Raw genomic sequence first — 14,406 nt, 5'->3', positions numbered from 1 at the left:
TACCTAAACTCTGTAAGAGAGTTAGAGTATCTCGTCAATAGTTTTACATCCTCATTGAAGACAACTTTGGATGCTGTAGCTCCTCTGAAAAAGAGAGCTTTAAATCAGAAGTGTCTGACTCCGTGGTATAACTCACAAACTCGTAGCTTAAAGCAGATAACCCGTAAGTTGGAGAGGAAATGGCGTCTCACTAATTTAGAAGATCTTCACTTAGCCTGGAAAAAGAGTTTGTTGCTCTATAAAAAAGCCCTCCGTAAAGCTAGGACATGTTTCTACTCATCACTAATTGAAGAAAATAAGAACAACCTCAGGTTTCTTTTCAGCACTGTAGCCAGGCTGACAAAGAGTCAGAGCTCTATTGAGCTGAGTATTCCATTAACTTTAACTAGTAATGACTTCATGACTTTCTTTGCTAACAAAATTTTGACTATTAGAGAAAAAATTACTCATAACCATCCCAAAGATGTATCGTTATCTTTGGCTGCTTTCAGTGATGCCGGTATTTGGTTAGACTCTTTCTCTCCGATTGTTCTGTCTGAGTTATTTTCATTAGTTACTTCATCCAAACCATCAACATGTTTATTAGACCCCATTCCTGCCAGGCTGCTTAAGGAAGTCCTACCATTATTTAATGCTTCAATCTTAAATATGATCAACTTATCTTTGTTAGTTGGCTATGTACCACAGGCTTTTAAGGTGGCAGTAATTAAACCATTACTTAAAAAGCCATCACTTGACCCAGCTATTTTAGCTAATTATAGGCCAATCTTCAACCTTCCTTTTCTCTCAAAGATTCTTGAGAGGGTAGTTGTAAAACAGCTAACTGATCACCTGCAGAGGAATGGTCTATTTGAAGAGGTTCAGTCAGGTTTTAGAATTCATCATAGTACAGAAACAGCATTAGTGAAGGTTACAAATGATCTTCTTATGGCTTCGGACAGTGGACTTATCTCTGTGCTTGTTCTGTTGGACCTCAGTGCTGCTTTTGATACTGTTGACCATAAAATTTTATTACAGAGATTGGAGCATGTCATAGGTATTAAAGGCACTGCGCTGTGGTGGTTTGAATCATATTTGTCTAATAGATTACAGTTTGTTCATGTAAATGGGGAATCTTCTTCACAGACTAAAGTTAATTATGGAGTTCCACAAGGTTCTGTGCTGGGACCAATTTTATTCACTTTATACATGCTTCCCTTAGGCAGTATTATTAGACGGTATTGCTTAAATTTTCATTGTTACGCAGATGATACCCAGCTTTATCTATCCATGAAGCCAGAGGACACACACCAATTAGCTAAACTGCAGGATTGTCTTACAGACATAAAGACATGGATGACCTCTAATTTCCTGCTTTTAAACTCAGATAAAACTGAAGTTATTGTACTTGGCCCCACAAATCTTAGAAGCATGGTGTCTAACCAGATCTTTACTCTGGATGGCATTTCCCTGACCTCTAGTAATACTGTGAGAAATCTTGGAGTCATTTTTGATCAGGATATGTCATTCAAAGCGCATATTAAACAAATATGTAGGACTGCCTTTTTGCATTTACGCAATATCTCTAAAATCAGAAAGGTCTTGTCTCAGAGTGATGCTGAAAAACTAATTCATGCATTTATTTCCTCTAGGCTGGACTATTGTAATTCTTTATTATCAGGTTGTCCTAAAAGTTCCCTAAAAAGCCTTCAGTTAATTCAAAATGCTGCAGCTAGAGTACTGACGGGGACTAGCAGGAGAGAGCATATCTCACCCGTGTTGGCCTCTCTTCATTGGCTTCCTGTTAATTCTAGAATAGAATTTAAAATTCTTCTTCTTACTTATAAGGTTTTGAATAATCAGGTCCCATCTTATCTTAGGGACCTCGTAGTACCATATCACCCTAATAGAGCGCTTCGCTCTCAGACTGCAGGCTTACTTGTAGTTCCTAGGGTTTGTAAGAGTAGAATGGGAGGCAGAGCCTTCAGCTTTCAGGCTCCTCTCCTGTGGAACCAGCTCCCAATTCAGATCAGGGAGACAGACACCCTCTCTACTTTTAAGATTAGGCTTAAAACTTTCCTTTTCGCTAAGGCTTATAGTTAGGGCTGGATCGGGTGACCCTGGACTATCCCTTGGTTATGCTGCTTTAGACGTAGACTGTGGGGGGGTTCCCATGATGCACTGTTTCTTTCTCTTTTTGCTCTGTATGCATCACTCCGCATTTAATCATTAGTGATCGATCTCTGCCCCCCTCCACAGCATGTCTTTTTCCTGGTTCTTTCCCTCAGCCCCAACCAGTCTCAGCAGAAGACTGCCCCTCCCTGAGCCTGGTTCTGCTGGAGGTTTCTTCCTGTTAAGAGGGAGTTTTTCCTTCCCACTGTTGCCAAGTGCTTGCTCACAGGGGGTCGTTTTGACCGTTGGGGTTTTTCATAATTATTGTATGGCCTTGCCTTACAATATAAAGCGCCTTGGGGCAACTGTTTGTTGTGATTTGGCGCTATATAAAAAAAAAGTTGAAGTTGAAGTTTTTTCATTGTTTAGGAATGGCTCAGAGACTGTTGCTTTGTTTTATAAAAATGTTTTCAAAAACTGTAAGGCACAACTGAGTGGACACCATTGATAAATTCAGCTGGTTTTCGGTAAAAATTTTAATGGCTGATGAGAGATTTTGGTCTGGTAGTGTCGCTTTAAGGACGGCCCACGGCGGCTGACGGCGATCTGCGCTTCGAGGCGGCACCGTCTCGCCGTTTCAAGTTGAAAACTTCCACATGTCAGGCTCTGTTGACCCAGTAAGTCGTCAGAGAACAGAGAACTTTCAGAAGAAGTCGGCATGAGGAGTTTATTCGGACATTCCATTGTTAACGGACATTTTGTAATGAAAGAACGTGCGGGCAGAGTCGCATGTCGGGCCGGACCCGACCGCGGGGGGTCGTGACAGGAAAAACACCTCCGTTGGAAACCTTAACAGGCAAGTTGGAACATGCCCAAGCTGTTAAACAATTTCTCAGTTACTCACTTGTTGAAAGCCATCAAAAGCCGCCTGAATTCTACAAATGGTTTTCAACACGGAGGTGTTTTTCCTGTCGCGGCGCACACAGATTCACCGAGTCGTCATGGAAACGACTCCGCAAATTTGCACGCACATCTTTCATTACAAAATGTCCTTAAACAGTGAAATGTCTGCATAAAGTCCTCATGCCGGCCTCTTCTGAATCTTCTCTGTTCTCTCACAACGTCCTGGGTGAATTAAGCCTTAAATTAGCTCTTGCTTGCCTCTACTGGTGGTTGGCTCTCACTGCGGTATTGTATCACTTCCTGTTCCGGAGCACAGCGGTGTTTTTCTGTATCTGTTAGCTGTTTAATCTGCGCAGTTAGATTGATCTAGTTATCTAGATTACGATTTGTTTCCCAGTGTAATCTTTACGTGCCTTAACTAAAGCACTCCTTCTGCTGAATCACCTCTAAATTATTTACACATTATTCACTTTGCGTGTTTTTAGGAATCCGCTAGCTTAGCGTAGCTACTAGCTCTTAGCCGATTTAGCATGGCGGCTTCTCCTGTCTCTCCCGCACTTTTCTGCTCTGGGTGTGAAATGTTTAGTTATTCCTCGGCCTCCTTTAGCAGTAACGGTACTTGTAATAAGTGTAGCTTATTCGTAGCTTTGGAGGCCAGGCTGGGCGAATTGGAGACTCGGCTCCACACCGTGGAAAATTCCACAGTTAGCCAGGCCCCTGTAGTCGGTGCGGACCAAGGTAGCTTAGCCGCCGTTAGTTCTCCCCTGGCAGATCCCGAGCAGCCGGGAAAGCAGGCTGACTGGGTGACTGTGAGGAGGAAGCGTAGCCCTAAACAGAAGCCCCGTGTACACCGCCAACCCGTTCACATCTCTAACCGTTTTTCCCCACTCGACGACACACCCGCCGAGGATCAAACTCTGGTTATTGGCGACTCTGTTTTGAGAAATGTGAAGTTAGCGACACCAGCAACCATAGTCAATTGTCTTCCGGGGGCCAGAGCAGGCGACATTGAAGGAAATTTGAAACTGCTGGCTAAGGCTAAGCGTAAATTTGGTAAGATTGTAATTCACGTCGGCAGTAATGACACCCGGTTACGCCAATCGGAGGTCACTAAAATTAACATTAAATCGGTGTGTAACTTTGCAAAAACAATGTCGGACTCTGTAGTTTTCTCTGGGCCCCTCCCCAATCGGACCGGGAGTGACATGTTTAGCCACATGTTCTCCTTGAATTGCTGGCTGTCTGAGTGGTGTCCAAAAAATGAGGTGGGCTTCATAGATAATTGGCAAAGCTTCTGGGGAAAACCTGGTCTTGTTAGGAGAGACGGCATCCATCCCACTTTGGATGGAGCAGCTCTCATTTCTAGAAATCTGGCCAATTTTCTTAAATCCTCCAAACCGTGACTATCCAGGGTTGGGACCAGGAAGCAGAGTTGTAGTCTTACACACCTCTCTGCAGCTTCTCTCCCCCTGCCATCCCCTCATTACCCCATCCCCGTAGAGATGGTGCCTGCTCCCAGACTACCAATAACCAGCAAAAATCTATTTAAGCATAAAAATTCAAAAAGAAAAAATAATATAGCACCTTCAACTGCACCACAGACTAAAACAGTTAAATGTGGTCTATTAAACATTAGGTCTCTCTCTTCTAAGTCCCTGTTGGTAAATGATATAATAATTGATCAACATATTGATTTATTCTGCCTAACAGAAACCTGGTTACAGCAGGATGAATATGTTAGTTTAAATGAGTCAACACCCCCGAGTCACACTAACTGTCAGAATGCTCGTAGCACGGGCCGGGGCGGAGGATTAGCAGCAATCTTCCATTCCAGCTTATTAATTAATCAAAAACCCAGACAGAGCTTTACTTCATTTGAAAGCTTGTCTCTTAGTCTTGTCCATCCAAATTGGAAGTCCCAAAAACCAGTTTTATTTGTTATTATCTATCGTCCACCTGGTCGTTACTGTGAGTTTCTCTTTGAATTTTCAGACCTTTTGTCTGACTTAGTGCTTAGCTCAGATAAGATAATTATAGTGGGCGATTTTAACATCCACACAGATGCTGAGAATGACAGCCTCAACACTGCATTTAATCTATTATTAGACTCTATTGGCTTTGCTCAAAAAGTAAATGAGTCCACCCACCACTTTAATCATATCTTAGATCTTGTTCTGACTTATGGTATGGAAATAGAAGACTTAACAGTATTCCCTGAAAACTCCCTTCTGTCTGATCATTTCTTAATAACATTTACATTTACTCTGATGGACTACCCAGCAGTAGGGAATAAGTTTCATTACACTAGAAGTCTTTCAGAAAGCGCTGTAACTAGGTTTAAGGATATGATTCCTTCTTTATGTTCTCTAATGCCATATAACAACACAGTGCAGAGTAGCTACCTAAACTCTGTAAGGGAGATAGAGTATCTCGTCAATAGTTTTACATCCTCATTGAAGACAACTTTGGATGCTGTAGCTCCTCTGAAAAAGAGAGCTTTAAATCAGAAGTGTCTGACTCCGTGGTATAACTCACAAACTCGTAGCTTAAAGCAGATAACCCGTAAGTTGGAGAGGAAATGGCGTCTCACTAATTTAGAAGATCTTCACTTAGCCTGGAAAAAGAGTCTGTTGCTCTATAAAAAAGCCCTCCGTAAAGCTAGGACATCTTTCTACTCATCACTAATTGAAGAAAATAAGAACAACCCCAGGTTTCTTTTCAGCACTGTAGCCAGGCTGACAAAGAGTCAGAGCTCTATTGAGCTGAGTATTCCATTAACTTTAACTAGTAATGACTTCATGACTTTCTTTGCTAACAAAATTTTAACTATTAGAGAAAAAATTACTCATAACCATCCCAAAGACGTATCGTTATCTTTGGCTGCTTTCAGTGATGCTGGTATTTGGTTAGACTCTTTCTCTCCGATTGTTCTGTCTGAGTTATTTTCATTAGTTACTTCATCCAAACCATCAACATGTTTATTAGACCCCATTCCTACCAGGCTGCTCAAGGAAGCCCTACCATTATTTAATGCTTCGATCTTAAATATGATCAATCTATCTTTGTTAGTTGGCTATGTACCACAGGCTTTTAAGGTGGCAGTAATTAAACCATTACTTAAAAAGCCATCACTTGACCCAGCTATCTTAGCTAATTATAGGCCAATCTCCAACCTTCCTTTTCTCTCAAAAATTCTTGAAAGGGTAGTTGTAAAACAGCTAACTGATCATCTGCAGAGGAATGGTCTATTTGAAGAGTTTCAGTCAGGTTTTAGAATTCATCATAGTACAGAAACAGCATTAGTGAAGGTTACAAATGATCTTCTTATGGCCTCGGACAGTGGACTCATCTCTGTGCTTGTTCTGTTAGACCTCAGTGCTGCTTTTGATACTGTTGACCATAAAATTTTATTACAGAGATTAGAGCATGCCATAGGTATTAAAGGCACTGCGCTGCGGTGGTTTGAATCATATTTGTCTAATAGATTACAATTTGTTCATGTAAATGGGGAATCTTCTTCACAGACTAAAGTTAATTATGGAGTTCCACAAGGTTCTGTGCTAGGACCAATTTTATTCACTTTATATATGCTTCCCTTAGGCAGTATTATTAGACGGTATTGCTTAAATTTTCATTGTTACACAGATGATACCCAGCTTTATCTATCCATGAAGCCAGAGGACACACACCAATTAGCTAAACTGCAGGATTGTCTTACAGACATAAAGACATGGATGACCTCTAATTTCCTGCTTTTAAACTCAGATAAAACTGAAGTTATTGTACTTGGCCCCACAAATCTTAGAAACATGGTGTCTAACCAGATCCTTACTCTGGATGGCATTACCCTGACCTCTAGTAATACTGTGAGAAATCTTGGAGTCATTTTTGATCAGGATATGTCATTCAAAGCGCATATTAAACAAATATGTAGGACTGCTTTTTTGCATTTACGCAATATCTCTAAAATCAGAAAGGTCTTGTCTCAGAGTGATGCTGAAAAACTAATTCATGCATTTATTTCCTCTAGGCTGGACTATTGTAATTCATTATTATCAGGTTGTCCTAAAAGTTCCCTAAAAAGCCTTCAGTTAATTCAAAATGCTGCAGCTAGAGTACTGACGGGGACTAGAAGGAGAGAGCATATCTCACCCATATTGGCCTCTCTTCATTGGCTTCCTGTTAATTCTAGAATAGAATTTAAAATTCTTCTTCTTACTTATAAGGTTTTGAATAATCAGGTCCCATCTTATCTTAGGGACCTCGTAGTACCATATCACCCCAATAGAGCGCTTCGCTCTCAGACTGCAGGCTTACTTGTAGTTCCTAGGGTTTGTAAGAGTAGAATGGGAGGCAGAGCCTTCAGCTTTCAGGCTCCTCTCCTGTGGAACCAGCTCCCAAGTCAGATCAGGGAGACAGACACCCTCTCTACTTTTAAGATTAGGCTTAAAACTTTCCTTTTTGCTAAAGCTTATAGTTAGGGCTGGATCAGGTGACCCTGAACCATCCCTTAGTTATGCTGCTATAGACGTAGACTGCTGGGGGGTTCCCATGATGCACTGTTTCTTTCTCTTTTTGCTCTGTATGCACCACTCTGCATTTAATCATTAGTGATCGATCTCTGCTCCCCTCCACAGCATGTCTTTTTCCTGGTTCTCTCCCTCAGCCCCAACCAGTCCCAGCAGAAGACTGCCCCTCCCTGAGCCTGGTTCTGCTGGAGGTTTCTTCCTGTTAAAAGGGAGTTTTTCCTTCCCACTGTAGCCAAGTGCTTGCTCACAGGGGGTCGTTTTGACCGTTGGGGTTTTACATAATTATTGTATGGCCTTGCCTTACAATATAAAGCGCCTTGGGGCAACTGTTTGTTGTGATTTGGCGCTATATAAAAAAAAATTGATTTATTGATTGAAATTAGGATGTTTTCAGGTCGAAACAGGCCGACGACGGCGCCTGGAAGCGCTGTGCGACGTCCCGCTCCGTGGGAAGTCCTTACAGCAACAGAAACACCCCATACTCTCTCATCAGCCGTTAAACTTTTCACTGAAAACCAGCTAAATTTCTCGAATAGTGTCCACTCGGATATTCCTCACAGGTCCAGAAAAAATTTTGATAAAGCAACGTGCGCCGTCTCGAGCAGCGTGTGAAACAAAGGAATTCAGCCGAGAGGGCGGGACCACATCTCACCCAAGGCCTGCCCACAGGGAAATGACGTCACCGACACGCGTGAAAAAATGGGTTCAAGCATGATTGGTGTAATCGCACGTCATTCAAATCCATATAGTTAAAAAAAAAAATAAAAGTGTCGGTTTATTATCTAATAGACCTCGTAAATACACTGAATACAATGAATAAAAAAAAACTTTGACGGAAAAAAAAAAAACAAAATGCGCATGCACAGTTGCACATCGAGCGAGTTACATCATCTCCACATGTGCAGTTGTGCGAGACACCTCATCTCGATGGATGACATCTTCAAGTCCGGGGTAGAGCGATGTGCGCATGCGCACGCATGCGCAGTAGCGTGACGCACCTCATCTCGATGTTCACCTCATCTCGAAAGGGACACCGGCCCATGGACCTGGTCCAGATCTGGTACCTGCTCTTCAGCCTCCTCCAGAACCAGAACCTGCTCTTCAGCCTCCTCCAGAACCAGAACCAGAACCTGCTCCTCAGCCTCGTCCAGAACCTGTCCGTGCACCTAATCCTGGCCTGCGACCCAGAAAAAGGCCAAGGCTTCAATGGAGACAAAGACCCATGCAAAGAAGGAGAATTTCAGATGAGATTCGAGAAACTGTGATCAATAATGTGTTGATTCATGGAATGACCCTGAAAGAAACAGGACAAAGAGTCACACCCAACCTCAGCAGATACACTGTTGGATCAATTATCCGACGATTTACTAAAGAGGACAACAGGTATGTGCAACTCTTCTATACACATTCTTTACATAAAGTGTATATTATATATTTTGACCCCTTTTTTTTGGTAGAGTTGCAAGACTGCGTGTTGCAGCAGGACGAGCACCTTTATTCAACACACACCAAGAGGCCTTAATAGTCCAAATGGTGGTGCAAAATAACGCAATCAAACTTTGGGAAATTCAGCAACGGATCATTCAAGATAATAACCATTTCAGGGGCATCAACAGTGTGAGTCTCTCCACCATTGATCATATCCTGAAGAAAAACAGAGTCAGCATGAAGCAAGTCTACAAAGTTCCCTTCGAAAGAAACACCCTCAGAGTAAAAGAACAGTGATTCCAATATGTACAAGTGAATATATAAAATTACGCTTTCATATCATATCAATCATATCATGCTCTTATGCCAATTCTATAAATATAGAACTGTGAAATGTTCTAAAAAGGCTGTTTACAAATTCAAATGCACTGTTCAGATTCACCAGTGCTATTGCATTACAGGAAGTGAACATGACTGACCCATTTGTCTTGTGTATGTTTATTCCAGAGGGTTTTTCAATTGGACTCTGATGATGGGCCACATGAATACATCTATGTGGATGAGGCTGGCTTCAACCTGGCCAAGAGGAGGAGGGGAAGAAACATCATTGGACAGCGGGCTATAGTCAGCGTGGGGGCAATGTAACCCTCTGTGCGGCAATAAGCAATTTTTGAGTCACTCACCGTCATGCAGTCCTGGGCCCATACAACACCCAGCGTTTGTTGACTTTCTTAGATGGACTTCGTGAAGCCCTGATGGGACAGGTGCAACTGGGTGTTTTTCAAAGAGACACTGTTTTTGTTGTTGTCTGGGACAATGTAAGCTTTCATAGAGGGCTACTGATTAGAGAATGGTTCAATATGAACCCTCAGTTTATTGTTTTTTCTGTCGCCATATTCTCCCTTCCTTAATCCTATAGAGGAATTCTTTTCAGCGTGGAGGTTGAAGGTATATGAGCGGCAGCCATATACTCATGACAATCTTTTGCGGTCAATGAACTTGGCATGTGATGATGTGTCTGTTGATGCATGCCAGGGCTGGATCAGACACACAAGCTCTTTCTTTCCACGTTGCCTGGCCAGAGAAAGTATAGCTTGTGATGTTGATGAGGTCCTGTGGCCTAATCAACCTGACAGAATTGATGCAGATGTGGTGTAAATACTGTAATACTGTATACAGTATACTGTACTGAGAACAATATTGTGCTGTAAGATTATTTCTAATTTGTAATGTACAGTCAGGGACTGTAATGGTCCCCTCTGACTCAACTGTGAGTGGCATTTGTGTTCTAGTTGTCATTTTTGGAGACTACATCATTTTTACACTTGATGTGGAAACACAACGATGGAACAGTGTTTTGCAGTGCAGTGTGCTCATTTTGATCAGTGTGTGCACATTTTGACTGGAGTGTTCTAATTTTGACAATAAAGTGTGCTTTTGACACAAGTGTGCAGTGCTTTGTGAATTGTGTCCTATTTTGGGGAAATAGTGTGCAATATTTTGGGAAATGTGTGCTATGTATTTAGATGTTGTGTGTGCGTCCATTTGCCCTGTCTGTGCTGTTTGTTTTTGGATTTGTGTTCAGTCCCGTTCTTCTCTATAGGTTTATGTTTTGTCTGTTGCCCACGCCCCCTTTTGGTTTTCAGTGTGTGTCTATGTCCTCCTTGTCTGTCATTCGTGTTGGGTCCCGAGTGTGTGTGTGTGTCTCCCGCTGCCATCCATGTGTCCGCTGTCTGTGTGTCCTTACATTCCCCGGATCCTAGTTCATTGCGTCTTTGCTCCTGTCAAGTCATTATGTTTCCCCTGTTCAGTGTTCATGTGTCTTTGTGGTTTTTGCTCATTGGTTTCTTTGTGTTCTTAGTTCCTTGTGTTAGTTCTCCTTGGCATTTCACCTTGCCTTACACACTATTGAGTTCTATATTAGTTGTTTGCATTTGTCTCTTGGTTTGTTATTGGATCATTATTTGTTGTTTATCTTTTATCGTGTTGTTTTAGTTCCACAGTTGTTTCTGCATTTTGTGTTCTTGTCGTGTTTTATATACGCAGCATCTACTGCACAAACGCGTGGCAGCCAGTGGAACAAAGCACGGCGTGCAGCTGGGAACACAGTGGGTGGGATCATCACGACAATGTGCAAGTGTGTGGATCAAAGTCATGCAAGTGTCAGGGCACCTTAAGTTGCTGGTTTCCAGACTCCTATCCAACACCCAGCCCATGAAAGCACTGAACAGTGTACGAGTTTCCCAACAGGAGAGTAGAACATTGTGTTTTTCTGATTGCTTGACAATGACTGTGATAGATTGACAGCTTGGGGTGTACCCCTTCTCTCGCCCATTGACCACTGAGACAACCTCCAGCCCCTGTGACTCGTAACTGGACTAAGTGTGCATTTAAAATAATGGATTAATGGATGTTTAACAGTGGTTACATTGTAATATTCAAATAACACAAGTAGACACAACCCTGTGGAAAGGATATTGAATGAATATAGCCCAAACAGACACTTGTTCCTTCTCTCCATCTCTCTCAACATGTGTCGTTTTCAAGTTACATGTAGTTTGGTATAAGTTTCATATTAGTTATTTAATTTCCAAAGCCTAGGTGTGGTGTGCACCACTAGTTGTTCATGTGTCAGTCTTTAAAATGGTTTCTGTGCCTGATGCTCTCAGTGGAAAGGAGCTCCTGTTTGCTCTGCCCTCTTTCCCTTTGAAGAGGGGACATATCTGTTACCCTCCTATAAACTATGAGTTGTGGAGTGTTGCAAAGAGTGGAGCCCGGCTATATGTGGCTCATTCCTTCACCGATGAAACAGGAATCTGGATATGGAGTCACTGTACATACGTCAAAGAAGTCTGAATCCAAGTGTTTCAGGCCTGAATTTCATTTATAGCAGATGAAAGTCTACAGGCAAAGTCATACAGATTTATAGGATTACATGGGGGGTATTTATCATGACACCCCAGTTATTTTAACTATAAAATACAGAGCTTCGCACAATATAACCCTTTTAATGTTCCTGTCACAGGTCATGCATGACCATGAGTGGTTACATGGGCCAAAAATAGACCTAATAAATTAACAGCAGCCGAAATCTGAATGGAATTTCATATGCTGATGCTGACCGAGCCTTTGAAGTTCCTGTTTGTAGATTTTTTTTTGAATGCATAAGCATTTGCAGCTACAGCACAATAAGATCTTACCGTCTGCAAATATGCTTGTGAGTCAGCGTTGGCTTTGGTTTGGTTGCATATCTGAAGCAGTGTGTCTACCTGTCCTGGGCAGCATGAAGCACCGCTTTATTGTAGAGGTGACAACGTTTAAGCACAATGACCAACATCCAGCAAAATGGCAAGACTGTGGCACGCACACTGCAAGGAGTACAGACGGCTACAGCTTCCACAGAGATACATCAAGTCAAATCACATGAAAACAGACATAAAATACATAGAAAAGTCCTCTGACGGCTGGCACTTTGTGCAAATCAAACTGCTCATACTTCAGCTAAGTAACAGTGAGGACTGATGAATACACAAAGAGCATAAAACAACGTCAAGTAACAACTACCAAATAACATACAAATAACTCATTTTGTAACATATTCCGTTTCATGGGCAAAGATATTGTGAGAATTATCATCTTTAAAGCTACAGTATGTAAGATTTAGGGGAATTAATTAGAAATGGAATGCAGCATTCATACGTATCTATTCATTAGTGTATAATTACCTGCAACAACAAATCCATGTGTTTGTATGTTTAGAGTGAGGCCTTCATATCTATGTGAGAGTGCGCCCCCTCTTGGAGGCTGCCATGTAGCACCACCATGTTAATACTGTAGCCCAAACGGAACATACTTACACTGCCTTTAGCATTTTGCAGGACACTGCAGACTGAAGAAAACAGAAGAGGAATCAGTGGTTGCTTCCCTATACATTGTCTACTGTTTGCTAGTGCAGGCTAACATGTTTGAGAACCGCCATTTTTGTGAAATGTACATATTCTTCTTCTCACAAGAGAAGCCAATGAAGTATGAATCCCCATAACCAAAGATGGGAAAAACATGAAGAGAAACAAAATCATGACTAGAGACAGCATAATGCAATCTGCAACCTCACCACTAGATGACACTAAAACCTACATCCTGTAGCTTTAACCAAGTGATTTTAGGATTTATATCCACACCTATCATACAGGTTTGATAAATCAGGCTAAACACTCAGAGTACTGTGAACACACCTGTGACCAAAATGAAACATAGTAGCACCAAAATGTTACCAAGGGATAGTTTTGAGAAACGAAAACGGAAAGAGAGAGTGGGAGGAAGGAAGAGGTGCTGGTTGATCCTGGGAGAATGTTACTGTCTTTCTGTGTTTATCCAGGTTTGAGCAGCCGTTCCTCCAGTGGAATGTATAACTCTGTTCAAGCTGGTCCGCTCAGCCACAGTCTGGGCTTGGAGATGTGTCAGGGCTGGGATGGAGCCCCTCTAAACCGTTATCTGAGATCGCCCCCTGGTGGTCTTACACAACATCTGTGTAACAAGGCTCAGTGTCAGTGGGAAATTTCAGCCTTACTGTGTGCGGGTAACAACCCAAACATGGACACCGTGAGGTCGAAGGCTGCAGGTCAGTGTCCCTGGCAGGTCTTGCAGCACATCTGTCTGAAGTATGGTCGGCTGCAGAACTTGAACCTGAGCACCAGGGGGCAGTATGCCACAGTACTCACATCTTTACACTCTGAACGGGAGAGAAACGGAAAGCAGCTCCATCACGCTTAATGACACGGCTTCCTATTCCTGCCTTTATACAAACAGCTTTGACAAAATTAAATCAGACATTATTCCAACAGTAAATTAAGATGTGAGAAACTGCAATTTTCAACCTCCGTTCAATGAACAAGCTTTTCTGTGAGCAGCAAACGCTCATCAGCAAGCATGTACTTGTAATTCACTCATGCACAAAATCAATAAATAAAAATCTATAATAAAGACCACTAACCATTAAAAACTATGCAAAATAAATGCTTAGTCTGAACTATGCCATGGCTTTTCAAGAAGATGTTGATTAATTATTTATTGAACCCTGTTTTTTGTTATTTTATATATACATACATATATATATATACATATATATATATATATGTGACATTTGATTAATTAATCTATTAATTATGACAAAAATTACATTTGGAAATTTCAAGTGAGGCCTTAAAATAAAGTGGAAAAAAATACAAAAAATGTATTTATACTTAGGCTCTGGGTATTTAATGCTTTTGCACAGTATTGTATTTTCACATCAAGCCACATTGTCATCATTTCTCATTATTTGTCAGACTTTGTCAAATCAGATGCCACCTGCCTCAAAGCCATCAATCGAAATGTAAAACTGAGAATCTAGAGAAAAATGATGTCAAATTTCCTATCTTGAAAAGAAAGACATGGTGCAATTACTGCCTCTCAG

General features: G+C 41.6%; 1 protein-coding gene across 1 annotated transcript in view; it reads right to left on the bottom strand.

The window, feature by feature from the left end:
* Positions 1-11,352: 11,352 nt before the first annotated feature.
* Positions 11,353-14,406, bottom strand: part of adamts10 (ADAM metallopeptidase with thrombospondin type 1 motif, 10) — a 193,316-nt gene continuing 190,262 nt past the window's right edge. The window contains 1 exon segment of the mRNA XM_034180151.1: positions 11,353-13,683. Within this exon segment, the coding sequence (XP_034036042.1) occupies positions 13,574-13,683 (110 nt within the window). The 3' untranslated portion in view covers positions 11,353-13,573.

Source organism: Thalassophryne amazonica, chromosome 10 (assembly GCF_902500255.1).
Source record: "Thalassophryne amazonica chromosome 10, fThaAma1.1, whole genome shotgun sequence".
NCBI classification, from domain to species: Eukaryota; Metazoa; Chordata; class Actinopteri; order Batrachoidiformes; family Batrachoididae; genus Thalassophryne; species Thalassophryne amazonica.
Note: the sequence above shows the minus strand (reverse complement) of the source record. Positions and strands in the feature narration are given on the sequence as shown.